We start from the raw sequence: 27,500 nt of genomic DNA on the forward strand, positions 1-27,500 counted from the left end.
ATCTTTCCGACCTAAGTCGCAGATTACGACCACGGCTTCGCCAGAGAGAATTCACGAGGTCTCGCAAGTAGGAATAAGTGCTGATAACAGCAGTAACAACCCAACGTCCACGTACAACCACGTAGCCAACAACGTTCAACTCAACAGCATCGCGAACGACCAAGGTCATAGCTATTACTGTCTCTAAGGAGTCGTTTATTGGTGTGTAGTGCGAATGCCGGATTTATCAGAAGAGAAGAATAGAAATATGTAGATCAGAAAGGGAGATAGAGAAAAAGAGATAGATAGATAAATAGAAAGAGAGAGGGGGGGGGAGAGGAAGAGAGAGAGAGATAGAGAGAGAGAGAGAGAAAGAGAGAGAGAAAGAAAGAGAGAATAGTTTATGAAAATACACAGTGTCTATACAATCGGCTTGTAGGCAATGATTTATATACATGATCATGGAAATATATGTATAAAGTAGATACGCATATATTAGCATGTTCATGCAACAAATATTTATTTTTCATACGTACATAATATCTTTGCCAAAGACATTGCTATCTGATTCTTTTTTTTGTCTTTTCTAAGTAATCTTGTTCATTTCATTTTTTTGTTCTTCTTCTTTTTAATCTGACTTATCTCTAAATAGAAAATTAATTATAATAAAATGCACGGTTCCTATCAAATTATTCACCTTGGATACAAATAGTTATCACGCGCAACGTTACATATACCTCCTTTTAGGACCGTTACCAGACGAGGATATGATGGAAATGATCGGTGGGACTGCTATTAATGAGTCCCCAAATCCTGTGCCCTCCGATGGAAATGATGAGGCAGCAATGGCTGTGATTATGAGTCTTCTGGAAGCTGATGCTGGCTTGGGTGGCCCTGTTGATTTCACCGGATTACCATGGCCATTACCATAGTGTGGATTGCATTAGTGATTACTTCACAGTGACTTTTTTCAATATGTACATTACAATTTTGAACATATTTATATAAGGATCATTAGTGAAAAAGTGTATATACTATAAAATCCCTTCCATGTACCTGTAATCAATACTTTGACAAAAACATTTTTTAAACATTCAAGTATATATATATATATATATATATATATATATATATATATATATATTTATATATATATATATAAAATTTTTTAACGAATCTTTCAAATATCCCGATTAAATGGTACACTGGTCTTAAGAAAAACTTAAAAGCGCTTATTCTCAAAGTGTGTAGAGTTATTCTGGTGCTAAAGTGGTGCTGCGTGGAACATAAATCAGTGTATTCTATGTGACATCGTTTAAAGTGTGTCGCTATCGACAATTCATTTTCCACGTGTTATTAATGTTTCTTAGCATTTATTGTTATAAAAAAAAAAAAAAAAAAAAAAAAAAAAAAGAAAAAAAAAAGAAAAAAAATAAGAAACACGGTAACACGATAGAGTATTTTGACATCTTATGTGCTTAAAACAAGCAAAATCTACATGGAAAGAAATATATCATATTTTGTGTATGACAATATTTTATGTTTGTCAAATTTAATTTCTGAAATAATTTATATAACACTGATACGACCTTCCTCAGAAATATACTATGAGGGATACAGTGTTGATGATGATAAAAAAGAAAAAAAAAAAAAAAAAGAAAAAAAAAAAAGAGAAAACAAACAAACAAACAAACAAAAAAATTTGTCAGTGTTTTTCAATTTTGCTAAGAATAATAATGTTATATTTGTAAATAATATAAAAGGATCTGTGCTCTATTGTATCGTGATGCTAAGTGTACCTAATTAATATTTAAGAATTTCAGCATTGACTTGAAGATATCTTTTACTATCGTGGAGGCAACTATGGTATTTAGAGTATCACGGATGTTAACGTTGTGCAACGTATGGATTCTTAATGATGAACTCTTACAAACTATAATGTTAATTTTTCAATATGTGTTATGTAAGTATTTGTAACTGATGTGATTACATGGTCGAAAATCATCTAATTTTAAATATTCGACAATTTTGAACATATCCATTTTGTGTTAGATAAATAATTTCATTTTACAAATAATACTCCTATACATCATGAATAATTTATATTTCATTAATTTCAAAATGAAATATGAAATATTAGAATGTATCTTACTCTTCGATGGATTATTTTTTTTGCGTTTGGGTAAAATTTTTTTTTGTACTTTTTCGTATTTTTTTTTTTTTTGAAATGTAAATTTTTTTTTTTTTTTTTTTTTTTTTTTTTTTTTCTTTTTGTAAAATGTAAATCTCACGATTAGAGATATTCCATGAAAATTTTCGTACCTAGTTTGAGGGATAAAAATTAAATACTGTAATATGACTATTGTATTATCAAATACTCTCATTGTACTAATTTAATTAATTTTCTCTTATATGGTAATTAAATTTGCAATATACGTCGAAGAGTGAGGATCAAGGCTGTGAAAACTGATTCTTTTGCTTTGTAAAAATGTTCTAATGTGCAAGTGGAAATTTGTAAATTTAAGAGTTATTAGATTTAAAAAAAAAAAAAAAAAAAAAAGAAGAAAAGAAAAGAAAAGAAAAAAAAAGAAAAAACTTAGAGGAAACTATTTAAGATAAGAGATCCAGTATACGAAAATTTGCTTATCTACAATTAAGATTATCCTGTTCCTTTGACGTTAATATCTCATAGAGATCATTTATTTTAAATCTTTAATATAACTCAAATAGAGAGAGAAAGAGAGAGAGAGAGAGAGAGAGAGAGAGAGAGAGAGAGAGAGAGAGAGAGAGAGAGAGAGAGAGAGAAAATAAAGTACCTCCTGGAATTATTTTTTAATTATAGATCGAATAAAAGATTAAAAAAATTTATAAGTTTTAATAGAATTATGATCTATTTTGTTACTACCTCTTTATCATATTATTTTATCTTATCTTGCATTAAATGAAGTAGAATTATTATTTCTGATCTAAGAAAAAAAAAAAAAAAAAAGTTAAATGATATATTATTTCATAAAATATTATCTGATATTATATTAAAATTTATATAAATTTTTCGATCAAATTAACTGTGTATATATATAAATTCATAATAAAATACACACGATTTAATATAGTACAATAAGATTTTATATACAATATTTAGAACATTGACGATGCAAATTTCATCTCTATGGTAAAAACATAATTTTATTTATTAAAAATATCTATCGTATTAACGTAAAAGCTATGTTTTAAGATAGAGTAGTAATTTATCTGTATAATTGTTTCATAGAATTATATACACATATATAGTTTGTATGTATGTAAATTTATATATGATATCAATACGAATGTACAAGATAATAGATTTTTTTTTTTTTTTTTTTATTAAAAAGGTGGAATTTTATATTTCTATATAGAGACTGTAATATTATCTATAAATTCATATTTATATACATATTTTTTCAATTTTCAATAGACGATTATCTTCCAGTTATAGATTTTATCTTATCATATATTAATTTGATATTTATTCCTTTGGATTTCTATAAAAAGTTTTTCGAGAGACAAATGATTATTATTATCTTTTTCTAATATAAAAATGTTTAATTCGTTAGTTCTCAAAAGATTGTACATCTTTTTCGTTAATTTCACTTTTAAAACAGTCCTTTTTTTTTTTTTTTTTTTTTTTTGAAAACATTTTATTATCTTTCAAGTTTGTTCCATTGGAACAAAACATATTCGACATTTTAATCATTAAATTTATTATTTATCGTATGCTTTCTGTTTTTATTTTTGTTTCTTGAGGTTCTAATTCTAAATCTACTTTTACTTTAGATTTTTTATGTGACTTTTTAATATTAATCTCATGTTGCGTGTCATATTCATCATTGGCATTATAATTTGCATCATTACTATGTCTATTTTTTGAAGATTTTTTATTTGTCGACGTACTATCTGACGAATAATCATCTAATTTTTCTTTCTTAATTGTTACATTTTCATAATCTAATTCTATTTCTGAAGTTTCTGCACGTTTCCTTTTATGTTTCTTTCCTGATTCACTAAAACTGTTGTCATTATCAGTTTCATTATTAACGATAGATTTTTCTGTTTTAATCTTAACTTTTTGTTTTTTATGATCGTACGGTTGAGTACATTCTGTCTCGCTACAATCTTCCACTTTAATTTCAACATAACCAAATTCAGATTCAGAATCTGTTAGAGACTTTTTTATTCGCTTTTTAGAAGATTTGCTTTTATGACACGTTGATTCCTCTTTGATACTATTTGACTTCGATAATTTCTCTAACTTAATTGGTATTTTAAATTCATTTTCGGAATGTTTTTCACTTTCTAATTGAACATCATTTTGTACATCATAATCTATGCTACCATTGGCATCCATAGAATATTTCAATTTTTTAGAAAGTTTCTTAGATTTCTTTATGTATTTTTTCGATTCGGTTTCGGTATCAGTAGTAGACGTATCTTTTTCTACTTTAATTGTAACATTACTATAATCAAATTCTGATTCTGATATATCCATTGATTTTCTTTTTAAACTCTTTTTATTTTTCTTCTTTTTCTTAACGGATATTTCATTGCCATTTAAATAACTCACATCGTCGTAAGAAATATTTAAATGTTCATCATTTTCTGCATCAACATTTGATTCAGATTTTGTTACACATTTTTTAGAATGCTTTTTATTTTCTTCTTCTTCCTCGTCTTCCGTATCTTGATTATTCAAACACTTTTTATTCGTTAAGTGTTCTTCCAAAGATATATCTTTCTTTATTTTTCTCAATTTCTTCCTTTTTTTAGTAGACTGACATATTTCCACATTTGAATTATCGGTATCGTCGCTTTCATGCACTGCATAGAACGTTCCATTAGAAGAAGCACGTGCAGGTAATTTACAACCTTGTAGATAGTCACTGGTGGGTAAGCAAAAAAAAAAAGGAAGAAAAAGAAAAAAATCAAAATATAAAAAAATATAGCCCATTACTTTCAATTGAATTTATAATTGAATATAATTTCTCTTTTACTTTATTGAAAGAGAAAAAAAAAACAATAATCTACTTACGCTTCATTTAATATCCCTCGTATAAATGGTAATCTACTAGTAAAATCCAAATTTGTAACTTTAAATCTAACTTCTTGTCCAATATTTACCGTATCACCTGGCCAATTTTCTACATTCTCTGGTTTAGGTATAGAGACATTAAAAGCTTTGTGCATAAGTACACCAATATAATTAGCGCCCTTTTTATGAACAACGCCTAAACAAAAATTTATCATAATTGACAGAGAAATGTCATAAAATAATTTTAATAATTAAATATATATATATATTGCCTTTTAATAAATGGCCAATTTGTGGTCTGAATACATAAAAATCTGCTTCAATGTCAATATGAATGAAACATGAATCATAAAATATATCTCCAAGGGTGGTGAGTAATTTTGGATTCTTGTAAGCCAAAAGAAAGCCTTGTAATCTGTGAAAAATTATTCAATGATACATTTATTAATATTTATTAATTATATTATTGATATACATACTCTGAATCATATACGTTCAAACCAGAACTTAATATTTCATTTAATGCTGCACCAAGATCATTCATATGATATGGATGCAATCCAAGATGCTTTTTCATACGTTCAAAATATACATGTGAATCTTCATCTTCTAAAAGACCTGCTAACTCTAACAGAGACCATGTTATTCCTGTATATGGTCTAAACTTCATTTTATTTAGAATATATATACGAATGTATGTAAAAATCACTGAACAAGCATGAGAAATAGGTTATGCGTTTTCAAATTGATAAGGTTAAGTTCAAACAATCGAACTATCACGAACTTACACGATGTATGAACGACAACATTCACGAAGTTACAAAACCACAGTGAAATGAGCGAAAAAATATTTTTTTTTCTTTTTATATTTTTAATGAAAGATATAAAATATTATTATTGAAACGGAAGTTTTTATTATTATATTTATGACAAATTTCGTGATTTAATTATGTCCCTTTGGATAGCGATAAAATTATAATTTTAAACGATATAAATTTTCGTCAGAGTAGCCAACTGTTGTAACTAAATATCTCTAATTGGACAGTAAGTCATAAAATGTATTTATTATTTAATTTTAAATTTGTGGAGCATTAATATATATACATATATATATAAATAGATATATTATGAAAAATAGAAAAATAATAAATTTCGAATATTTCTATCTATGGACAAATTCGTCGATAATATTAAATTATATCTATGCAGAAATTCATCAATGATTTTCCCGCCTTTTAATATAAAAATTATTGACTTTAAAATAACTTTTGAAAATATTGTCATCGTCATTTAATATATGCAAAAATTAATTTACGTATTAATGGCACATATTTTTCTTTGATATTAATATTATTTATATGATATATATATATATATATATATATATATATATATATATATGTAACTTACTTACATAATATTTTATATTCATTGATGGTAACATCCTTTGTTTTGTCTCTTGGTTAAGTCTCACGTGAGAATTGAACGATTCAGATGTGACAGTTTATGTACGTCATTGCATGAATTTTTTCAATAATAATAAAAATAATTTCTGATAAATTAATTATCATTAAATAAAGATATTTTATATAATAAAAGTGCATAGAATATGTATAATATTGTTTAAATGGTATCTCAATACCATCAATCTCATTGAATTTGATTATGGACGTCAATACAGAAAAACGTACGAATTCGACTCCTATAAAAAATAGAAAAGCGAGTAATAAAAAAAACACAATAAATGGTTATGTATCAGAAGATACAAATTCTAATGCTACGTCAGATTCGATTGAATTATTTTCAGGTAACGCTTTGTAAAATTTTAAATTGTCTTTTTAAAAACATATATATATATATATATATATATATTTATTTATTTATTTATTTATTTATTTATTTATTTATTTATTTATTTTTTCTCTTATATTTTTTTTTTCCTTTTGACATTACAGATGATGAAAATGAAAATGATTTAATATATTACACACCTAATGTATCCAAATCTATTGAAGCTTCATTTTTAAATATATCTGAAACATCCTTATCGCATTCCAATAAACAAGTCCTGTAAGGATGATATTTATTTTCTTTTTCTTTTTTTTCTTTTCTTTTTTTTTTTTTTTTTTTTTTTAACAAATATACGCGGTATATAACGTAAATAAATAAATATATGTATATATATATATATATAATTTTTTCTTTGTTTTTCTTTTTTTGATAGAAGAACTCCAATAGAGAAAACTGCAGTTATCCCGAGCACGCCGTTAAGTTTAATACCATTTATAACAAAAATTAATGAACAATGGACATCTGATTTAGAGACACCTCAAGCGGACAAAAGTGATTGGAAACAGATAGCTGTAGATAGCTGTTTAACAACATCAGAGAGTGTAATAAATTTGACTTAATCATATATATATATATTTAATGTTAGACTTATTACATGGATTTATTATTATATAATTTTATTGGTAATATTTCAGGTTGAAAAATCTATTTGTTCCAAACAATGCACTCCAAATATCTCAAATTTTAAAAATGTACTCAATGAACCTACTTCTACATCTCCTGTGATCAATTGCACAAGAATGAGACGAAGAACGAAAAGGAGAATTTTTAAAACCATTTCTATTGCTGCAGACAGTGCAATTGATCCAGTTAACAGTGAACATTTAATTGCATCAAATAATCAAGATAATATTAATAAAAATGACATTGTAGATATGGATACGTGTGATAATAAAGAAAAACAAAATATTTCTCCGGAGGCTAATAATATGCAGGATTTTTTTTGTAATGCTTCGTTTGCCAATATAGATCAAATTTGTGCAAACTTTGCTGAAAAGAATGATACATGTAATATAGAAAATAATGATAAACTAAGATATGTAGAAGAAATATCTATTAAGGATAATAATAAAGTAGAAAAGGAAAATATTGATGTAGATAAAAATGAATGGAATGAAAAGAAAATATTACATAGTGATAATAAAGTAACATTAAGTGTATCAATGGATAATATAGGATTTTCTACTGCAAGTGGAAAACATATTTATGTATCAGAGTCTGCTATATCAAATGCAAAATCTTTACTTGAAATGGATGTATCTTCTACGAGCATTCAATTGGAAAATAAAAGTAATTTACATAGTAATAATCTTAAAGTAAAAAAAAAATCATCTTCGTCCTTTGTAACAGCAGGAGGTCGATCTTTGAATATTTCTGATAAAGCTTTATCTAAAGCAAAGAAAATGCTGATTGAACAGTTAGAAGACATACAAATTAATAAGAATCTTACAAATGAATTTAATAAGTCTGTTGAGACAATAGAACTTTCCAAAAATATTAATACAAATTTGAAAAAGTCTCCCGTGGAGAAAACTATAGTTTCAAACATTGGATTTACAACAGCAGCTGGTCGTAAAGTTGATGTTTCAAAGGAAGCAATGAACAAAGCTCAAATTTTGCTTTCCGATGATATAAATAATACTGACCGATATAACAATTTTCATAATAAATCAATAAATAAACGAAAAAGTCTACATGTATGCGATGATACCTTAGATAAATTATCATCTAACACAAAGAAAGTAAAACTGTGTAACAAAAATATCATTGTTGAGAAAAAAAATTCAAGTTTATACGAAAATACAGAAAATACAGAAAATACAGAAAATACAAAAAATACAGAAAGTGTTCAAACTAGTAATACTTTTTCAAATGAAATAATGGCTAGTACAGCTGCACTTTTGGCGGATGAAAGGGACAATGATGAAATTATGGAATGGATTTCTCAAGTAGAAAATTGTGAAAATAAAACACCGTCTAGTCCTGTTATTGGAAGACAACCTGTTGCACGAAAAAGGGGTAAAAAGAGAAATTTACAAAATAGTGACAAGCAGAAAGTTATACTTACAGTTAAAAACGATATAAACGTTAATGTAGATAAAGAAAGTGTTAAATCCGACAATAGTTGTACAAAGGAACTTGTATCAATAAAAGAAATAGATATAAATAATATTGATTTGCCAAATAATAATGTTACAGATATTTTGCAAAGACGTCTTGAAGCTATTTTAGAACAAGTTAGTGATGCAATGTGAAGTATATAAAAATATTTGAATTTGTCTAATATTTATTAATTATAATTATTTACTGTTTTAGGAAAAAATAATTAAAGAGAAAAAACTTGATAGGCCTAAGGTTATTAAAGGGCAATTGTTTTCATATAAAGAAGAAAATCATAATGCACGTTTATCTTGGAAAAAACTTGTGGGTGATGATGTACCAAAGCTATGCACTCATGAAGAGGTACTAATAATAATATATAATATAAAATATCTGATAATAATAATAATGTATGTATGTGCGTATGTGTATATATATATATATATATATACATACGTGTACGAATGTTATCTATTCTCAATTAGTCGTTTAACAATCATTTTTATACAGCTTATCAATCGAGGTATATCGCCAGAAATATTAACAATCACATCTACCACAGCTCCATCATTCAAATTCCGATGTATTGATTTTTATGGGTAAAATAAAAAACAATCTTCTTGATACATTTATTTTCTTATTTCATGTTTTGTAATGATAATTATTTATTATATTCTATATAGAGAAAAAATTATTCACAATAATTCAGGTAGTTTGGAGATGGAAGATGGTGGACATCTAATACCAAATAAAGATGATTATTTAGGAATATTAGAAATTAAACGATCCTTTCTTGCAAGTCCAGGAGTTGATCCGAGTCTTCTTTCCAGTGATTGGATTGAAAATCATTATAAATGGATTATTTGGAAACTTGCATCTATGGATAGAATTAAATTTAATTCTATCAATTTACCAAGGTAAGTAATAATTATTATTAATTGATTATAATATATCTTTATAGATTATTAAATATTTTATTTATGTAAAAATGATATAGGTCATTGACACCAGCTAACGTTATGCTACAACTTAAATATCGTTACGATCGTGAAATTGATAGATCGCAAAGGTCGTGTTTAAGACGGATTTTAGAAAAAGATGATAGTGCATCTAAACGAATGGTTTTATGCGTATCATCTCTTAATGAGGTTAATATATAATATTAATTGAAAATAAATTTCATTGTTATTTTGATAATATCAATATATATTTTTTTTTTTTTCTGTGTATAGTCTAAAGATGAGGAAAACATAGAAACAAGTTCAAAAGTATTAAATATAAATCATTGGAAAATGATTTTAACGGACGGATGGTATAGTATTCCTGCTTTTGTTGATACGACCATGATGAATTACATAGCTTCTGGGAAAATATGCGAAGGTATTAAATTAATAACATTTGGAGCAGAATTGTTGAATCTTGATCAGGGATGTTCTCCATTAGAGGTATGTATTAGGTTGGAAACTATGAAACGGGCGTTTTTATTTAGTTTTTTTATTTTCATTCAACGCCCGTTTCATAGTTTCCAACCTAAAAAAAAAAAAAAAAAAAAAAAAATTATAATTTATATTATTTTAATATTATTATATTATCAATTAGATTCCACACGATGTATCTTTAAAAATTCATACCAATTCAACCAGAAGAGTTAGATGGGACACTAAATTGGGATATACGCGTTGTCCTGGACCTATGCTCATTAAATTAAGAAATGTTTGTCCTAATGGTGGTTTAATTGGTAAACTTAAAGTTTTGATCACTAGAACATATCCAATGTTGTATCATGAAAAAAATGCTTCTGGAGAATCTAGTATGATATCATATTCCATAACTATATATAGAATTATTAATATTAATATTTCAATATTATATAAAAATTATTTTTATTTCAGTTTTTCGAAATAGTCGATGCGAAGAGAAAGCTAATATTGCTTATGAAGAACAATGTAGATCGAAAGTAGAAGCATTTTATGCCGAAGCTGAACAAAAGTTTGACTCTGTTAGAAGTGATACTTTCGAATCTGATAGTATCGATTTAAAACTAGACAAAGAAAAATTATTAAATCATGATTGTACAGTAGAGGAGTTCAAACAAGAATTGGAATCAAAGTTACGTGAAAGTATGCCACCACCTCGGCAAGTTTCATCGGTTCTTAAAGTTCGCGCGAACGAAGATGATACTAGTGCAATATTAACGATTTGGTCTCCTAGTGAAGATATCGTCGATATTTTTAAAGAAGGAACTTACATATCGATTCATAATATATTTGCTTCAGGCAAACGGTATGAATTTTATGGGAAAAAAAAAAAAAAAAAAAAAAAAAAAAAAGAAAAAAAAAAACAGAAAGAAAAAAAATGTCTTTCCATTGATCATTTTTACATCGGATATTTTACAGAGCCGGTGACCTACAGCTTACAGCATCACGAAATACATTGTTCAATAAAGAAGGAATATGTAAAGATTTTCATCAATCTCGTATATATACTCCATTGTGGAATATAATCGATCCTTCGTTTAATCCACTTTATGGAGAATTCGATACAATAGGAATCGTTTCGTCGATCGTTAATAGTCCTTATGTAAGTGTTAATTATTAGATTTTAATTCATTGAAAAAAAAAAAAAAATAATCCCTCCCCCTTATCCCCTAATTGATACAATTTTTTTTTTTTTTTTTTTTTTTTTTTTTTTTTAATAATAGGGCATGAAAAATTTTGATGCCGTTAATATAGCATGTCCACATGATAATACAAAAGATGACGATACATCGGGATCTTCGTATTTATCAATTTTATTTTGGCAAGGCGTATCTACTTTTGGATATACAGAAATCCTTACTATAGGTTCCCTTATAGCCTGTAGCAATTTAGAATGGAGACGTGCTACCTCTTGGAATATACCAGTAGCATATTGTACAGATAGAAGCGTATTTACGCGTAATCCACGTCATAATCATCTTTGTCAAGCTTTTGAAGATATAAAGAATTTAATTAAGGTAGATAATTTTTATTTTATATTTTTCTTTTTTCTTTTTTTTTTTTTTTTTTGTTTTCGTATCCGTTAGTTAATCTCATCATATTTCTTATTTATTTTTTTTATTTATTTATCTTATTTTATTTATTTATCTTATTTATCTATTTAGATACCTTATGCGAGCTATGCTGTCGAATGTGCAGAAGATATCTCATTGGAAATACAAAAAAAAACAACTTCACGAACATCCTTGTATATCACTCCTGATAAAAATAACCCAGATAAAGAGCCATTGAATACAAATTTATCAAAATCAATAGGCCCTAATTCTCGTTCCGATACACGAAATTCTTCTTCTGTTAGATCAGCAGCTATACAAAGACGTTTAGAAAAACTTCATTATTATAGTAACCCACCTGAACTTTCTCCGATTGTTCTTAAAAATAGTTCGAGCCGAGTGTCTCTTGATTTTCGCTCGCCCGTACGTAATGACGATTTAAAACCAACGAAACTTAATCTCGATCCTTAATGATATTGAGTTTGAACAGTTCTCTTCTCTTTCTTTCTTTGTTTTTTTTTTGTTTTCTTTTATTATTTTTTATATTACTCTTTTTTTCCTGAAAATATACAAGTTACCATGCCATTTCTTTAATGGTCATATATTTGATGAAGTGAATTATGTGTGAATTAATTTCTAAGTAATATCAATATAGAAGTGAGAAATAATTTCTATTTTTTTTTTTATATATTTTATGTGAATAAATGTCAATATATGTAAAATATAAATCGTTTATGTCAATAAGAAAACTTATTTTTAAATGTAATAGTTTGAGGTATTACTTATAAAAGAAAATATGAGCGACTCAAAGTTCAGTCCATTCCAAAAAGTAATTTCCTTTTATCTATAAATAAAAATACATTTGAAATGCGAGAGAAAAGAAAGATTAGGGATTTAATATAAATAAAATTTATTGTTCGTAAAAATAAAATTTTTTATGCCGTATATATTAATGCGTAGAAATATTTACCATTAATGCGTATTTACGTTTTAATAAAATAAAGAAATAAAAGTAATAAATTTACTGTTGTTTACTCTTCGAGATAGTCCTTTATAAAGATAGAATAAGTAAATACATATTGTAGTATCTTACATTTCAAAAGGACTCTGTTATTGGTTAGTTAAGTGGTGGTGATCACGTGATTGAGCGATGATGCGCGCGCATCTGCTATGATGGATAGTAGTGGTGGGGATAGTGTCGTAGCGAGGCTTGGCGCGTACCACCGCTGCCATATCTATTCAGTCTTCGACGCGACACCGTGAGAGGAGGTAGTTTTTAACCTCTTCTCTCTCTCTCTCGTAGAGGGGTGGTTTCTCATTCTCTTTCTCATTATCGTCTTTCAAAATCGATCGTTATTATACAATAAGTGAACAGAAAATTCGTGTAGAAATTAAAAAACTAATCAAGTTATCTAAATATATATTACGCGCATACACATAGTTGACAGTGAAAATCAAATTTAAGTGTTCCCCGATAATAATAAAATATAATCGATTCGCGCGTGTTACACGATCGATATCGATAAAACTAAACGTTTCGATCGTCAATTTTTTTCTCGCTATACATATCAATATTTCTTATTATACACAATATATATATACATACATACATACATACAATATATATCTGGCGTTATAAAATAGATACGTTAAAAATTTCTTTTCGATATATAAAAACATGGCTGTGGAAAGTGCATCGTCGTCTTCGTCGACAGTGCAATTTGCTTTGGGCAACGAAGTATCGCCGCATTGTCATTTTTTTAAAAGCTCTTTCGCGCGTTCACTCGTTAGGAACGTTCGTGATTCGAAATCTTTGGATTATGAATTGCATGACAACGGTACCATCGTCGAGGAAACATCCGCCGAATGCAACGCCGACAATAGGAATAATAATTTTTTCTCCTTGCTCGACTTTCGTTACGATAAAACCATAACTACTGCTAGTACAATGACTACGATGAATTCATCGTCTCGTCGTAATAACAACGAGAGAGATACCAAAGTCGCCATTTGTAATGCATCAGTTCCTATAGAAGTAAGTTATCCCTTATCTCTTTCCTTCTTTTTTCTTGTCTCTTTTTCTTCTTTCTTTCTTCCCTTTCCTTCTCTCTCTCTCTCTCTTGAAATATACTTTTTTAATATGTATATTAATTTCTCGTTGTTTCTTTCTCATTCATTTTTGTCTCTTATCAAGGTTAGGTTAGGTTAATTTCTCATAAAAGACGAATCATTAATAATTCGAAAAAGAAAAAAAAAAAAAGAAGAAAGAAATCTTTTTTTTTTATATATAAAATACATATTAACATATTTCATTCTCGCCAAAATTTAATATTCACAAAATTTAAGGATCAAAATATCCTACGACGTTTCCGTAATATAACTCATTATTCACGTCTTATTTAACATATTTTTTTTTTTTTCAATTCTACGCATTAACGCGCATTCAAATATATACATGAATATGTATATAAATAAAATGAAAAAAAAAATATATATATATATATAATATGTAGAAATTAATTTTTCTTTTCTTTTTTATAGTCCGACCAGTCGAACGTGGATATGAACGAGTTAGAAAGACTTCGAAAGGTGAGTGTTAATTTCTTTTCTTTTTTTTCTTTTGGTTTTTTCTTTTCTTTTTTTCTTTTTTTTTTTTTTTTGTTTTTTGCCTCTCTAAACCAACCAACGAAATCGATTGATATTAATTATTATTCGAAAACTTCTTTTTCGAAGGATGGACGAAGAATTTCTTTGAAAATATAAAGAATCGAATAATTATATCGAAATATTAAATATACGTATACGTAAATCTCTATGAGAAATTTTTAATAGATCAATCGTTGATTATTGTTTTCGTAATAGAATAACACGGATTTTCTTTTTTTCTTTTTTTTTTTTTTTTTTTTTTTTTTTCTTTTTTTTTTTAACGAATTAGATTTTATTTTTCTCCTGTATTTTACTCTATGAACGAAGAAACGACGCTTAATAATCCTTGTATTACTTTCTCAACGAATATCGAGAAATTATTATTGTTTATGTGTAAACTGTTATTGTTATTTATGTACGTACATACATATATACGTATATAAATACATACATATATACACATATATATATATACATCGAAAATATCATTTCAAATCGATTTATTTTTATTATTTTAACTTTGTCATTACATACATACATACGTATATATGCTTTTGTATATATACATTTCTAAGAAAATTTCAATAACCTTTAAGATTTATCATCAACATATCATAATACATATTAAATTGTTTCTCTAATCATTAGGTTAACATGGAATGCAAGAATTAATAAAATAGTTGTACGTAGAGTTGAAAATATAAGTAATGATCAAAGGGTCATATTTTTTGTCGATCGAAAAGTTTAAAGAATTGAGAGATTTCATTCTTCACACACGCACACATACACACACACGCTCTCTGTCTCTGTTTTTAAAGACAAGTATAATTATAATTAATATAATTATACTATATTAAGAACGTGTTAAATATAATTATATTTAATAAATATAGTATACTGTATTAGAATATATTAGTATTAATCAGAGGTTATAAATTTATATATATATATAATGTAAAATCATAATATAATTTTCAAGTTTCTTATCTTTTACTGCTGTTTTTTTTTGTTTCTATATATATAATCTTAATATTTTATTTTTCTTCTTATTTTTTTTTTTTTTTTCTTAATTTACATAATTTATACGGTACGTATAAATTAAAAAAAAAAAAAAAAGAAAAAAAAAAGACATTCATTTAACTTATATCGTATAAATTAATGATTATTTAGGCGGATAAAAAAATCAAGACAGATAAAATGATTCGTGACACCGATATATAACATTATTCTTATAAGTCTGATAATATCTAACGTTCGGAATTAATTAACTAGCTCGAGTTCGTTTTAAGAGGGGCAATATCTCTTAAGGATAGAAAGCGTTATGGTTTGTGTTAGGGAGATTATAAGAAGAATAAAAAGAAGAAGAAGGAGAAGAGGAAGAGGAAAAAGAGGTGAAGGAAGAGAGGGAAGGAAGGAAGGAAGGAAGAACAAGAAAAAAAAAGAAAAGAAAGAAAAAGTGCAGGTGTTCGGCATGATCTTTTGTAGTTACGACCTTACAAAGAACTTCTTTTATTTTCCATACGATTATTTATTCTTTAACTAACTAATCACGTTTCCGCTTCTCTTTATCTCCTCCTTCTTCGTCCTTTTCGTCCTCTTCGTCCTCTTCGGCTTCTTTTTATTTAAGAGATTACACGAAGTAGTTCTCGAAAACTGACTAAGAATTTTGCTTTGACACAGTTTCCCCTCTTTAAATATTCTCCCCAACTGTTGTTTACCCTTCTTCCTCTCATTCCCCCCTCCTCCCCGCCCCGTCGCTCTCTCTCTTTCTCTGTCTATCTCTGTGTTCATTTGCTTTTCGTTCATTTTTTTTTTCTCTCTTCATGTTTTTTTTCTTTCTTTGAAATCCTCTTTCACGAGTATTCTTCTCATTAAAAAAACGCTCTCAATTCATATTTAATCATCGCCGATGGTTAGAATTCATTAACCCGTTTTTTTTTTTAAAGAATCATGAATGATCGATTTTCGTTTATTTTAAACCTAGATTGCGCAAGACTCTATTTTGAATTAATAAAAATTATTATCGTTAGGATGATTTGAGGGACGAGAGAACTTCGGATAAATTTGATGAATCGAAGTATTTGAATATGCGTGCTATTTATTTATTTATTTATTTATATATATATATATATATATTTTTTTTTTTTTTTTTCATTGAAGTGACAGAATGATATATAGAACAAATGATTTATTTGTTATTTTGTCGTGGAAAGAAGTGAAAATCTTCGTGGCGAAATTAAATTCGTTCTTTCGAACGATTTAAACGATTAAATATGATAGATTCAAAAGAAGTTACTGCCGTAAACCTGTAAATGAACCTGCTGTCATTCAAAGTTTCTTTAAAATTTAATTTGAAACAGGTGTATAGAGATAAAAAGAATGGGGTTGATTTAATCCAAAGGGTTAAAATCCAAAATAGAAAAAGAATTGACGAAGGATTAAAATTTAAAATAAGAAAAAGAATATAGACGATAAATTATAAGAATGACGATTTCTTTTTCTTTTTTTTTTTCCCCCTTTTCATTTTTACAGATTAAATTGATTATAATAATTTTTGAAAGATAGCTTTGTGAAAGTTCGTTGTAGTTTTATTTTTGAAATAGGTACTTAAGAAAGGATTTGTTAAGTTCATAAAATTAGGTAGAAAAGAGAAATTATTCAAACTTGTTTCTAAAGAAAAAGAAAAAGAAAAAGAAAAAGAAGAAGGAGAAGAAGAAAGGAAGGAAGGAACGAACTGTCTTAAATCATTATTTATTGCTTTCTTTTTTTCTTTTCTATTTCCTTTCGTAATAAAGACAGTTTTTCTAAAAATACTTATACACCTTCGATTGTGAATGAATTATATACCTGCATTCTTAGACATTGTCCCAAAGATAAAACTATTGAGAAAGATTTATTGAAATCCTAAAGATACGCTTGTTCAATTGTTAAAAAGGGTATTACTTGTACCTTTCCATTTGAAGGAAAAATATTTTCAAAGTGTCATAGATGTCATTTCAAAGTGTCATTCGTTATTGTCGATAATAAAAATAAAATAAAATAAAATAAGATAAAATAAAAAAAAAAAAATTTCTTCCAAGTTACAAATAATAATGAAATAATTTAAAATAATAATTGCTTTATATAATAAAGAATATATAATATTATATACGAGAATATTCATGTAAATAGGTTAGATATTTTCTTTCGGTCGTTGTGCCTGTTAAAATTTTCTAAAACGCTCAAAATAGTTGAACTCACTCAGCATACGAATATGCGGTGGTCAAGTGGCGATCATCTCAAGTATAATTATTCGAAAATATTCGATACGTAGTATTCTCTTGTATTTAATTTAACTATATATATATATATATATATAAACTGTTAATAAGCTGGTAATAATTGATAATAAAATATTTATTTACTCTATTTTATTTATTGAAATTAAATGAATGGATATAAACGAAAATATGAGTAATAATTTTCGCACATGATTTTCATAATTTTATTTGACAAACAAAAAGAAATATTATAAGACAAATTTACAGATATTACGAACATGAATGTTTTTGTAGGAATTTATATTAACACTTTTATTAAAAAAAAAAAAAAAAAAAAAAAAAAAAAGAAAAAAAAAGTAATAATAATTAGATAAACTTGGACAAATTATAAACGTTAATATTTTCTTTAACAATATCTATTTAATATTTGTTCTTAACAATTAAACAAAATAGATACACGATTAATGGGTATAGAATAAATTTGATATTAATTAAAAAATTTATTCGTCGAACGTTCTAATCTCATAAGGATTATTTGAAAATTCGATGAATAAAAAAAAAAAAAAAAAAAAAAAAAAAAAAAAAAAAAAAAAAAAAGAAGGAAGGCAAGAAAACATTCGAAACATCGAATTCGATAGATTGGTTTTTGTCCAGTAACGGAAGTTTGGTCAGGCCCTCTCCCATAATTATTATCGGCGATTGTAGAGGGTTCCATGGTATTGTTCGTTCAATACGAAGATAGAAAGAAACGAAAAGAAAAGGAAAAAAAAAAAAAAAAAGAAGAAAAGAAAGAGAGAGCAGGACGTGTCAGGTGACGTCACTACTCACCACAACATTTTCAATCCCACACATTTGAAAGTGGCAGGATGTTGGGGGGACGTTTATACGGGTACCGTAGGAAATTATTAGCTACCCTTTTTGACCACCATTACTATTACTACTACTACTACCGATACTATTGCTGACACGATGAACTTCCCCTTTCTTTCGTGTGAACTCGTTCATTGGCTGCCCTTCCTTTCTTTCGTTCTCGTGTCAGTCTTGATCGAATCAAATTCTCGCTTGTGATTTATTTATGTGGGATGATCTCTCACATTAATTGGACTTTTATATACCATGTTCCGGTTTTTCCCCCCTCCTTCTTTTTTGTTCTGTTATGTTTTTTCTTTTTTTTTCTTTTTTTTTTTTTTTCTTTTTTTTTTTCATCGGTCAAATTCCACGAACACGTGGGTGGGAATGAAAATAATGCATTCATGTCCGTTAGAATGTTTTGTTAGAGGGTTTTGTTGGAAGTATACTGACAGAATTATAGTGACTAGTAAATAGAGTATTAACAGGAATTTCTAAATGTATTATTTCATATGTTTACATTTTAATTGTTTACGATAAAGAATTTGGTTTGTTTGTTTTGTTAGAATTTAATATTACTTTTTTGTTTTTGTTTTCTTTTTTTTTCTTTTTTTTTTTTTTTCTGTGTGAAAGACTTTTGTAGGGATTTATGTGCACATATATTTTAGTGCTTTTAATATTTTTTTTTTTTATTTTTATTTAGAATAACTGGGATGGATTAATTGTTAATTATTGTTCGGATCATATATTATGTATACGTATTATTATGTATATATAAACAAAGACAATAATTTGGATTGTTAATTGAGTTAATGTTGTAATTTATATATACTGCACTTTCTCTCACTTTTTTATTATTATTATTTTTTTTTTCTTTCTTTTTTTTTTTTGTAATAGTTTAGACGTTTAAAATATATTGAGTAATTGTATATACATATATAGTATATGTGCATACTTCGAAAGTCTCGAAATCAGTGAATATCCTTTCTCTCGGTTTGAAAAGGCGACCATTTAGAAATATACGGTAGACAGTTTATACTTAAACACAATGATTACTGTTACGCGAGTTGTGGAAATGGTGAGAGAGGGAAGTAAAGGTACTGGAACGCTCTCATGGGTTTGAAACACTTACCGCTTCTCACGGACCTCCTCCTCCTCGTCCTCCTCCTCGTCCTCATCCTCGTCCTCGTCCTCCTCCTTCTCTTTACGTTCCGAGTACTTACTACATACGTGCAAGTTTCGAACTATGCGAAATGAGTACACTTTTCTAACTTTTTTTTTTCCCTTTACGCTTTTTCTTTTTCTTTTTCCTTATTTTGTATATTTCTTTTTTTTTTTCTTTTTTTTTTTTCCTCTATTTTTTATCAACGTAAAAAATATTTCACGAGTTTCGTCATTCGTTCGATTATTTTGATCATGTGTTCAATTATTTTTTATATTTCGTAGATAAATAAATTTTTATTTATTTATTTATATAAAATATTATAATGAATTTTTCCTATATTCTTGTAATCTTTTTTTTCTTTTTTTTTTTTTTTTGTAAAAATATTATTTAGAAGTATATTAAAAGTATAATTGTGTTTTAGGTTCGTTTCTAAGGGACATTAAGTAAACATGATTACGGTATATCCTTTCCCTTCGTGAACTACCAAAGTACACACCTGTGCGACATGCATCGCATGATTCCTTTCTTCCTGATTCTCCCTTCCAACGTTTTTGTACTTTTTATATACTTTTTTTTCCCCCTCCCTTTTTTAATGTTTCCTATGCATTCTCTGAAACGAACTATATTATTAGCTAAGAATTTTTACAAGTAGAGGAAGTACTCTTTCTTAACTTATCTTTTCACAGAAAATTTTAAGTACAAATATTTGCTCGAATATTAATCCGAAGCTCGGATTTTTTTTATTTAATTTTTCTTTCTTCCTTTTCTTTATTCTCTTTTTTTTTTTTTTTTTTTTTTTTTTTTTGTTACATTCCTTTAGGTCGTTCTTAATAATAATAAAAATAATATATAATGTAAAACAATGGATACATAATTTTTTTTTCTTTTTCATCAGTAATCACATTTCATTTATATGTGTATGTGTGTAGATTTTTTTTGTCTCATTTCATTTTTGGTCATATTTTTACATTAATTACACAAGAATTTAATTTAATTTAATTTAATTTTCTTTTTTTTTTTTTTCTTTTTTTTCTTTTATTTCGTTTAGGTAATTTGTACTTAGAAAAACATTTTCCTACGTAATGTATATGCACATTCTTTCTTCTATCTTTATCTTTCTTTTTTTCTCTTTCTTTCTCTTTCCTCATTTTTCTCCCTCATCGTCTCGCCATGAGGCAGACGGAGGGTAAATCGTCATATAAAAGCACATTCTTTCTCGACTGCGTTGACTCTATTTATTCGTGCGAATAATTCTGACTTTTTTCGAATCCGACGTCTGAACTCGTTCTTTCTTTCATTTTTTTTTTTTTTTTTTTTTTTTTTTTTTTTGATGAACCCATAAAAGAATGGCTAAATTTTGAATAATATTAATTGTTCCTTTCTTTCATTTTTTTTTATATATGTATATTTACCATTAGAATTTCGATCCTTTTTCTTCCCTTTTTTTGAATATTTTCATTTAAAAATCTTTCTTTTTTTATATTTTATCGAATATTTTCTTTTTTCTCTCTCTCTCTCTCTCTCTATCTCTTTTAATTTTTTTCTTTTTCGATGAATCATAAAAACATTGAAAAATTTCTAATAAAATGAATCAGCCAGGTTCTAAGTTTTCAATAAGTTATCATTAGAAACTGAGATCTTCTCATTAGATATTTTTCTTTAACGTTATCCATCTTTTATCTTCGTTGTTCTCTTAAGAGAACATTTTTATCGCTCCCCTTAAATCACCTCGTTCTAGTTTTCACGCGTACAACGACGACGACGAAGGCGACAACAATAACAAGAACAACGACGATGATAATAATGATGATGATGATATTAACGTTAACGTATAACGTATAAAGTTATTCTATATGTGCATACATGTAATTAGTAAAAGGGAAAAGTCGACTAATTAGCCGGATAAATTGTGCCATGAGTAAGTTAACGATATTGAAACGAAGAGAGTGCTGGTGGCACCCCATTATAAGGGGTAAAATAAATTACGGACAATCATCCCTTCCACTTTCGCAAATCTTTGTTACCTCGTCGTTCACACGCGCACACACATACACATATATATATGTATGTACACGTACTTACACTTACGAAAGATGGGGCAAGAAAGGGCAAAAATAAATTAAAAAAGAGAGAGAGAGAGAGAGAGCACCACTACCATCACATATTCATTTTCGCGCTTCGTTGAAAGCTTTAAGGTGGGCAAGCAACCCTTGCGCGACGCCTTTGATCAATTTTCCTTTCTCCAACCCCCGTCCATTCCCTCATCCCAAACCCCTTCTCGTCAGTTAGAACGCTTCGGTTGACGTGTCTCGATCATAAACCCCTTTTCTTTTCCGAGCTTTTCTCGTTTATGTATTTTGTACCAACACATATTCCTGTTCTTTAGCATTATATGTATATATGGTATGCATCTATGTATGTATATATATGTATATGCAAACTTTGTTATGAAACTATTTGATGAAAATTTTATCAATAATTTTTAATCGTATCTTCTCGTTTGATTTTTTAATATTATAGAAAAATAATTTTTTTTTTTTTTTTTTATATTAACTTAATCATATTGCGATATTGGTATTATAACGAATAATAGATAAGATTGTAATTATTTTTTTTTTCTTTCTCTTTAAGTCTATATCGAATTTATATAAAAATCAAAAATTAATTTCTTTGACGATGAAGTGAAATGGAACTTAGAAAAAAGAGAGACAAAGAGGGAAAACAATTTTGTTAATATGCCATTTCAAAGTTATTAACAGTTGTATATTAAATGTTGTATTAATGATTCCTTTTTTGTTCTCTTTACAATTAAAACTCCATTGTAAAAGGTTTAAAATGAAAAAACGTTTATTTTTCATTATTGTTCGATTTAATGAAATTAAATTGAAAATTCGAGAGTAAACATTTATCTGATTTAATGATAATATCGTTGGTGCAATGAAATTTATTTAGATTTTTAATCGTTCGATAGGATACTTTTTTGATTAATCGTTCTCTATGTATTATGTATTTTGAAAAGTAGTATTACGAATTTGAAAATATATATCGTAAATGTGATTTCCTTTTCTTTCCTTTTTTTTTTTTTTTAAACTTCTTTTTGAGAAGGAATGTGCGAAGTTTTTTTTTTATTTTTTTCCCCTAAATCGCTCGACTTCTTGGCTTGTAAGAGATCAGAAAATAGCATTATCGCGAGGATTACTTTTTCGTTTTATGCACGTGAAGAAAGAGAAATTAATCTTTTCCATCTTCACGAGAGAAGCCCTCGACGTTTCTTTTCATTACTTTCGCTCGGAGATTCGTAAACATCGTATATCTTGTTGGAGGTTAAGATATCAAAAAACAAAAAAGAAAAAAAAAAGCTCTGGGTAGGGGAGGTTTCTTTTCCCTCCCTCCCTCCCTCCCTCCCTCTCCCCTCCTAGCTCTCTATTTTAACAGTCTTGAAAAGCTTCTCCGCATTCCTCGTTATATGCATTTTCCTTCGAGCTTGTAAAATAGTTCGCCATGGAAAGAAAGAAAAAAAGAAAGAAAAAAAAAAAAAACATACACAAATTTGTTTTGCGCAAATTCTTTCGCATTATCATATTATGAGTAATTATGTAACGAATATATTTTTATTTTATTTTATTTTTTTTTTTTTTTTATTTTAATAATAATAATATAGTATACAATTTTCATATGTTAATAATAAACGAGAACGTTTGAAAAATTTGTTTATTTTGCATTCGTCAATGCAAGCTGCAAATTATTATTTACATGAACGTTTGCATGTATCATAAGCGTAGAAGATAATTTGAACGAAAAAAAAAAAAAAAAAAAAAAAAAAAAAAAAAAAAAAAAAAAGAAGGAAAAAACAAAAAGATATGTATATCTATTTAAAAATTAACATTTAATGGAAAAAAGAAAGAAAAAAGAAAAAGAAGAGGAAAAAAAAAGAAGAGGAAAGAAGTGAAAATAATTTTATATTTAATATATGTTATTTAATATATGAGAGATTACCTATATATAAATGAATATTATTGATTTATAGAATTATATTACTTACAAATATTTATAATATCAACGACATTAATCTTGGACAACAAATTGAATGATGATCGAATCTATGGGGAATGCATATACATATATACATATGTTACGCATGAAGGGATAGAAAGGAGTGTATGTGTGTGCATGTGTATGTGTGTGCGTGTGTATACACATACACATGTTATATATATATATATATATATATATATATATACCTTTGTTAGATTATCGTTGAATCAAAGCGTGCTTCTCGATGGACTTCGAAAAGTACAAGCGTGCACACGACCAGGTGGTAGTTTAATTCCTTTCTAGCGAGCGTAAACAGACTGCCCTGGGTCTTTCGGTCATCCGAGCGTGAACAGCTGTTCTCGCTGCAGGAGAGAAAGATGATTGTGCCACGTGCGCTCTTTATAATTCGCTCGTTTCGATTCGTTTCGCCCAAGAAAGTTGGTTCCATCTTTTTAACTTTTATCATTTATACGTATAAATCATTCCAATGTGAATTTTATATTTACATTAACATGTAATATTCCATAATATATAATATTCCAACGTGAATTTTATATTTTTTACATTAGATGTAAAATTCTTATGCAAGTTAAAACTCCTTTTTTTTTTTAATTTTTTTTTTTTTTTCTTTTTTTATTTTGTTTTTTTTTTTTTATTCGCGTTATGTTGGATAAAAGTAAAATTTGTTCAATTCGAAAGATATTAATTTGTTTTATAAAAATAAAAGAAATAAAAAAAAAAAAATAATAAAGAAAAAAAAAAAAGGAATAAATTGTATGGATCGAAAGTAAAGAGAAAAAGAGAAAAAATATGTCGATACATCTTCTCTAAATAATTCTTTTCGCGATACGAAGAAGAGAAAGTGCGGCGTGCTAAGGAATTAGATTTTTTTCTTCTTCTTCGTTTTTTACTTTTTTTTTTTTTTTTCATATATACATACATATTATATATACTTTACACGTAGATATGTATATCCATACTAATATATATATATATATATATATCGAAATTCATGCGTTCGCGTGCTTAGATATATAGGTATATCGTGTGTATCCTATAGAGATCGAAGGCAAACAATTATATCTTTCAACGTAGGTTGGTAGCAGAGAATAGTAGCAGTGAATATGTATGCGTATGTGTATATGTTATGTATGTGTATGCGTGTGTAGGCTTTCCGTGGGCAAGCCATTGTTTATTTATCTCCTGCATTCGTGCATATACGTTGCCTATACGAGCAAGCAAGCAGCTTGAACAAATGATAGGTGAAGGGGGCCATTCTCTTAAAAAAAAAAAAAAAAAAAAGCAAACAGAAAAAAGAAAAAGAAAATAAGAAAAAAGGAAAAAAGCTAAATAGCTTGTACCTACAATCTACATACTCGTGGATCGATTCAATCTCTACTTATATACATACATATGTATGTATAATACATAATGTGTCTCGTCTCGTTCGGTCCAGACAGCTTCTCAATCCATTAGAAAAGTTCCATGAAAATTGAGTCTTATGTTCTTCATTTTTTATTCCATCTTTCCTTTTTTCTTTTCTTTTTCTTTTCTTCTTCTTTTTTACATGTTTACATATTTACATATATTTATTTTTATTTTAGTTATATTTATAGATATAAGACCATAATTATGATATAAATTGTGAAAGTTGTCTGGATGATTGCTCTTATAGATGCAGATTTTTTTATCATTTTATTTTTCTTTTTTTTTCCCTTTTTTTTTATTCTTGTTTTTTTAGATATATTTTTATTTCTTGATAACAAATTTTTTTTATATCACTCTTTTTACGTTCATTCGTCGTTTCATTTATCTATTTTTTTTTTTTTTTTTGTATATTAATTTATATATAATTTTTATACCCCGATCGACGGATTCGTATGACAATTTTTATTTGTATTTTTATTTCTTTTTCGTTATATTTTTTTTTTTTTTTTTTTTCTTATATAAGACCTCGTTATTCTTTCGCATAATTTCATAGCGATAAAAAAATTTTTTTTTTTTTTTCCAAGTGAACGATTCTTAAGCTTCCTTGCTTCTTCATTTCTTTTCTTTCTTTTTTCTTTCTTTTCTTTTTTTTTTTGTTTTTGTTTTTGTTTTTTATCGATATTTACATTAGCCTTTCCTCTTCGAATTAAATCAATCCGTCGATGATTACGCATAAGTAATATAAATGTTTTAGTAAGATCTTTTTTTTTTTTTTTTCTTTTTTCTTTTTCTTTTAACGATTTAACGTTCACGCAGTATAATTTATAAGGAGAAAAAAAAACAGACGAGAATGATGGGGTGAAATATTTATACAAGAGAATTTTCAAAGGAACTCTAGAAAGTAGTCCTCTTCCCACGGAGTTGTTTTATAAGGATCGAGGAGTAGCCAGTTTAAAAGATAAGATCGAAAAATAAGTTGTAAATTCGTGAGAGGACTATGAAACACATAGATACATATATATGTGTATGCATGGGATGTGTGCGTGCGTACATGCATCGGTGCATGTAAACATACACACGTGTAAATGGATATTATGTACATATATTTTACTCGGTGGAGACAAGGAATGTTTACGATGGGTTGCGGGACAGCAACTGAATGTGTGATACGATAAGGTTACTTTGTGTAAACGAGAAATCGTAGTAATGTTATCTCACTATTTTTGGTTTTATTTGCGAAATACGTCATCGAGAGTATGTTGACGATCAATTCGTATGATTTTTTTAATGTTACATTTTTATATATATATATATATATATATATATATATTTTTTTTTATTTTTATATAAATTTATATATTATGTGGACCGGAAAGTAATGTCGTTTTTGCGCATGTCGATATTTGATTGTGATTAAAAAAAAAAAACTTGTTAAAAATTTATTCGTTTGAATTTAATTTAAGAAAGCGACATTACTTTCCGGTTCACCTAATATATATATATATATATTAACAATTTCTAAATTATTTATTTATATACATTTACAGGATAGAAAAAATTTTATATATATATATATATATATATATATATATATATATATAAATATTTAATACGTCAGAAAAATTAGTCTGTTGATATTGCAGACAAAAAAAAAATATCTGCTAAGGGTGAAGTTTATTATTAGATATTTTCTTTCACTCTCTCTATCTATCTATCTATCTATCTATCTATCTTTCTCTCTCTCCCTCTTCCTCTCTCTAATCTGTTAACAAAGAGCGAAAGTAGAGAACGATAAAACGTTTATTTTATATATGTATGTTTGTGTGCACGTACATTTACAGAATAGTAATAGAAAGAAACAAAACGTAATTTCAATTGATTTCTAAAAGAATACTGTCTTTCAATGCGAATGCTAGCGCAAACGCATACACACATACACATACATACACATAGACAGAAACGGCGAGCAATTAATTTACGAGGCTTGTTAATTAACGTGTATTTGATTCTATACAATGCTTATAGAATGTGTATACTATAATAGTGTATGCTCATATAATGAATGTATATAATGAACACATAGAAACT

The 27,500-nt window shown here is 27.1% G+C and overlaps 4 protein-coding genes across 17 annotated transcripts in view; 3 read left to right on the top strand and 1 right to left on the bottom strand.

Annotated features, from left to right (window-relative positions):
• Nucleotides 1-1,419, top strand: part of LOC124951836 (protein cycle) — a 39,624-nt gene extending 38,205 nt beyond the window's left edge. For 5 of the 9 annotated variants that reach the window (XM_047500767.1, XM_047500763.1, XM_047500764.1 and 2 more), the window contains 2 exons: nucleotides 1-164; nucleotides 727-1,419. The exon at nucleotides 1-164 is cut by the window's left edge and continues 5 nt beyond it. In XM_047500767.1, the coding sequence (XP_047356723.1) occupies nucleotides 1-164; nucleotides 727-911 (349 nt within the window). In that variant the 3' untranslated portion in view covers nucleotides 912-1,419. Of the gene's footprint in view, nucleotides 202-726 lie in introns of all 9 variants that reach the window. The other 4 variants (XM_047500759.1, XM_047500761.1, XM_047500762.1 and 1 more) reach the window with 3 other exon arrangements.
• Nucleotides 1,420-3,592: 2,173 nt separating this feature from the next.
• Nucleotides 3,593-5,948, bottom strand: LOC124951838 (DNA-directed RNA polymerase I subunit RPA43). The gene is made up of 4 exons (XM_047500769.1): nucleotides 5,527-5,948; nucleotides 5,320-5,462; nucleotides 5,048-5,243; nucleotides 3,593-4,898 (listed from the first exon to the last, which is right to left on the bottom strand). Exons 1-4 carry the CDS (start codon nucleotides 5,715-5,717, stop codon nucleotides 3,728-3,730), a joined length of 1,701 nt encoding a protein of 566 aa, XP_047356725.1. The 5' UTR covers nucleotides 5,718-5,948; the 3' UTR covers nucleotides 3,593-3,727.
• Nucleotides 5,949-6,483: 535 nt separating this feature from the next.
• Nucleotides 6,484-13,070, top strand: LOC124951508 (breast cancer type 2 susceptibility protein homolog). 6 transcript variants are annotated; one of them, XM_047500001.1, is made up of 15 exons: nucleotides 6,484-6,854; nucleotides 7,003-7,117; nucleotides 7,272-7,440; nucleotides 7,534-8,917; nucleotides 9,098-9,135; nucleotides 9,215-9,361; nucleotides 9,509-9,597; nucleotides 9,682-9,915; nucleotides 9,996-10,146; nucleotides 10,231-10,443; nucleotides 10,598-10,808; nucleotides 10,891-11,281; nucleotides 11,395-11,578; nucleotides 11,700-11,993; nucleotides 12,141-13,068. In XM_047500001.1, the coding sequence occupies exons 1-15, from the start codon at nucleotides 6,713-6,715 to the stop codon at nucleotides 12,498-12,500; spliced, it is 4,122 nt and encodes a 1,373-aa protein (XP_047355957.1). In that variant the 5' UTR covers nucleotides 6,484-6,712; the 3' UTR covers nucleotides 12,501-13,068. The 6 variants fall into 6 exon arrangements, with proteins under 6 accessions (XP_047355957.1, XP_047355955.1, XP_047355956.1 ...); XM_047499999.1 differs by having other exon boundaries at nucleotides 7,534-9,135; nucleotides 12,141-13,067; XM_047500000.1 differs by having other exon boundaries at nucleotides 7,275-7,440; nucleotides 7,534-9,135; nucleotides 12,141-13,067.
• Nucleotides 13,071-13,612: 542 nt separating this feature from the next.
• The window catches only part of LOC124951511, a 47,810-nt gene continuing 33,922 nt past the window's right edge, over nucleotides 13,613-27,500 (top strand). Inside the window, exons 1-2 of the mRNA XM_047500005.1 lie at nucleotides 13,613-14,064; nucleotides 14,571-14,618. Coding sequence (XP_047355961.1) covers nucleotides 13,708-14,064; nucleotides 14,571-14,618 — 405 coding nt within the window. The 5' untranslated portion in view covers nucleotides 13,613-13,707. The remainder of the gene's footprint in view (nucleotides 14,065-14,570; nucleotides 14,619-27,500) is intronic.

The sequence above is a fragment of the Vespa velutina genome, chromosome 9 (genome assembly GCF_912470025.1).
Source record: "Vespa velutina chromosome 9, iVesVel2.1, whole genome shotgun sequence".
NCBI classification, from domain to species: Eukaryota; Metazoa; Arthropoda; class Insecta; order Hymenoptera; family Vespidae; genus Vespa; species Vespa velutina.